The 2,500-nt window shown below is 57.6% G+C and overlaps 1 protein-coding gene across 1 annotated transcript in view; it reads right to left on the reverse strand.

Annotated features, from left to right (window-relative positions):
• Positions 1–6: 6 nt before the first annotated feature.
• The window catches only part of LOC113817776 (transmembrane protein 151B), a 40,131-nt gene continuing 37,637 nt past the window's right edge, over positions 7–2,500 (reverse strand). The window contains exons 8-9 of the mRNA XM_070137126.1: positions 2,378–2,500; positions 7–1,584 (exon numbers count right to left, since the gene is read on the reverse strand). The exon at positions 2,378–2,500 is cut by the window's right edge and continues 36 nt beyond it. Coding sequence (XP_069993227.1) covers positions 1,024–1,584; positions 2,378–2,500 — 684 coding nt within the window. The 3' untranslated portion in view covers positions 7–1,023. The remainder of the gene's footprint in view (positions 1,585–2,377) is intronic.

Genomic DNA, 2,500 nt, shown 5'->3' on the forward strand with positions numbered 1-2,500 from the left:
AGTAGCCCCATCATTGTGGCTCAACACGCCTTAAAGCTTAAATCTCTAACAACATTTTATTTGACTATTTACTTACAAACATTTCCTTTATTCCAAGGAACTAACAATATCTCCTTAAAGCTGGGAACGAAAACGAGAAAAAAAAAGATTTCTGGAGCTCAACAGCATTGAAACAGAGCTCATCCAAGGCTCACTGAGTTTTGGTTTTCGTGAATAGCTTTGATTTCGAGGCACAGCTGGGGAGTGGCTGTGCCTTGTCGACTCAATGTGGAGATAGTCTTCAGTAGAGGAGTTAAGGAATGAGGAAGAGGAGGCGTTTAGAATGATTCAGGGAAGCAGACACAGTGTGAGAAAGAGATGTAGATCTATGACTCATTGTTTTTTTTTTTTTTATTCTCGACTGAAATATATGTCTCAAAAATGTTGAAGTCAGCGTCGGTAAAATCGGGGGAAGTCACTCCTGGACACTGAGTCGCTGCGGCAACATGATCTCGATTTTCAAATTCGAAAAAAAAAACACCCAGACAAAGCGTCTATGTCACATTGAAAAGCCCAACAGTTCCTGCTCTTAAATCCTAAAATGTGCGAACGCGTGGATCACTCGGACCACTCTTTGTGCTAGATTCATCACCGATCAAGTCAGTCAGCTCTTCAGCACGAATCTCCTTTTTAAAACTCCTTTTTGAAAGTTCTGGCGCAGACGCCTCAGACAAAGTTCTCCAGGAGCTTTGTCTTCGAGCGGAATTCGTTGTCTCCTCCTCGGGTTCAGACAGCCTCGGGTGTTCCTTCGCCGCGTCGGGCATCCGAGGGGGGCGTCGGGCGCGGCTGGGGGCGGCGGGGAGGTCATAGCTGCGTCTCCATGTCGCAGTGCCACGGGCGCCCCGAGGGGTCCAGTCGCGGGGCGCAGGGGGAGGGCAGGGCGAGGGCCAGGCGGGGCGAGGAGGGGCAGGGGAGAGGGCACGGCAGGGGGAAGGGCAAGGGGAGGGGGAGGGTCAGGTGGGGGGTGGAGGAGGAGGGGAACTGTCATAGCTGCGTCTCCAGGTCGTAGTGGCACGAGTGCCTGGGGAGGGCCAGGCGCGGCGTGGAGGGGATGTCCCGCTCCGTGTGCGAGCGCCGCAGCGGCGAGGGGGACATCGTGCCCAGGAGGGGGGCGGACACCCGCAGCGCGTCGTCGTAGGTGGGCGGGGCCTCCGTGGGCGTGGTGCGGCGCCGCCCCTGGAACGGGTCGAGCGGCGTGACGGGCACGAGCGGCGACGGGTGGTACAGCACGTAGCCGTTGTGCAGCGACGTGCGCGACGCCGCCGCCTCGATGGACGACGGCGCCAGCTCCGAGCCGACGCTGGCGGAGGACGGCGCCGCCGGGAGGCTGCCCCCGTTCTGGATGTTGCCGTTGGCGTCGACGGCGGGCGCGAGCGAGGCGGGGCCGCCGATGTCCATGAGGAGCGCCTCGCTGTAGGAGGGGACGACGGTGCAGTTGTTGGCGATGGTCACCTCCAGGTCGTGGCTGTCCGTCGCCGCCGACCCGCGGGACGCGCGCCCGCCGCTCACGGGCGTCGTGTAGTTGACCCCGAAGAGCTTGGTCACCTGTGGGCGGGAGTTTCAGCAATCAGTCTAGTGGCATTTCTTTGTAATTTTACTCTGGGACGAAATCGACTAAATGAGTACATCTACAGACACCTCTTGCTAATATTCTCTCTCTGACAATTAGTAACATATACTACGGAAAAGAATGTGTGCTAATTTTGGCCATATATTTACTTAAATACTTTTTTTCGAACCAAGAAATATGGATCATCTTACACTGTGATATCAGTCATACATCATACACTCCACACACCATAACCATGCTAACAAAAAGTGTTTCCTTCACTTCTTCCCGTACACCGCCACTCCCATCTCCCCCTCTCCTCCTTCCCTCCCAATCCTCCCCCTCCCTCCCCTTCCCTTCTCCCCACTCTCTCCCCTTCCTTTCCTCCCCAATCCCTTCCCTTCCCACCTTCCCCACTCCCTCCCCTCCCCATCTCCTCCTCCATCCCCACCTTCCCCACTCCCTCCCCTCCCCATCCTTCATACCCATCCCACTTCCCCCTTCCCCTCCCCTTTCTTTCCAATCTTCCTCCTCCTCCTTCTTCCCCTTCAACCCCCTCCCAATCCCACCTCCTCCTTCTCCTCCTCTCCCCCTTCCCCCTTCTCCTCCATACCCATCCCACCTCCCCCTCCCTTCCCTACTCCCTCCCCTCCTCCCTCCCAATCCTCCCTCTCTCCCCATACCTTCTCCCCCATCCCCACTCCCTCTCCCTCCCCCTCCCCACTCCCTCCCATCCCATCCCATCCCTCCCCACCCCAATCCCCCCCTCCCCACTCCCCATCCACTCACCTGATAGTGCACGTACGCCGTGTTGTACTCGACGATGAGCCTCAGCGGCCAGGACAGCAGCAGCAGCGACGCCACCCAGAAGACCGAGTGGCGAGTGTACCAGGGCAGTCGCTTCGTTACCCC

Source organism: Penaeus vannamei, chromosome 22 (assembly GCF_042767895.1).
Source record: "Penaeus vannamei isolate JL-2024 chromosome 22, ASM4276789v1, whole genome shotgun sequence".
In the NCBI taxonomy this organism is placed as follows: domain Eukaryota; kingdom Metazoa; phylum Arthropoda; class Malacostraca; order Decapoda; family Penaeidae; genus Penaeus; species Penaeus vannamei.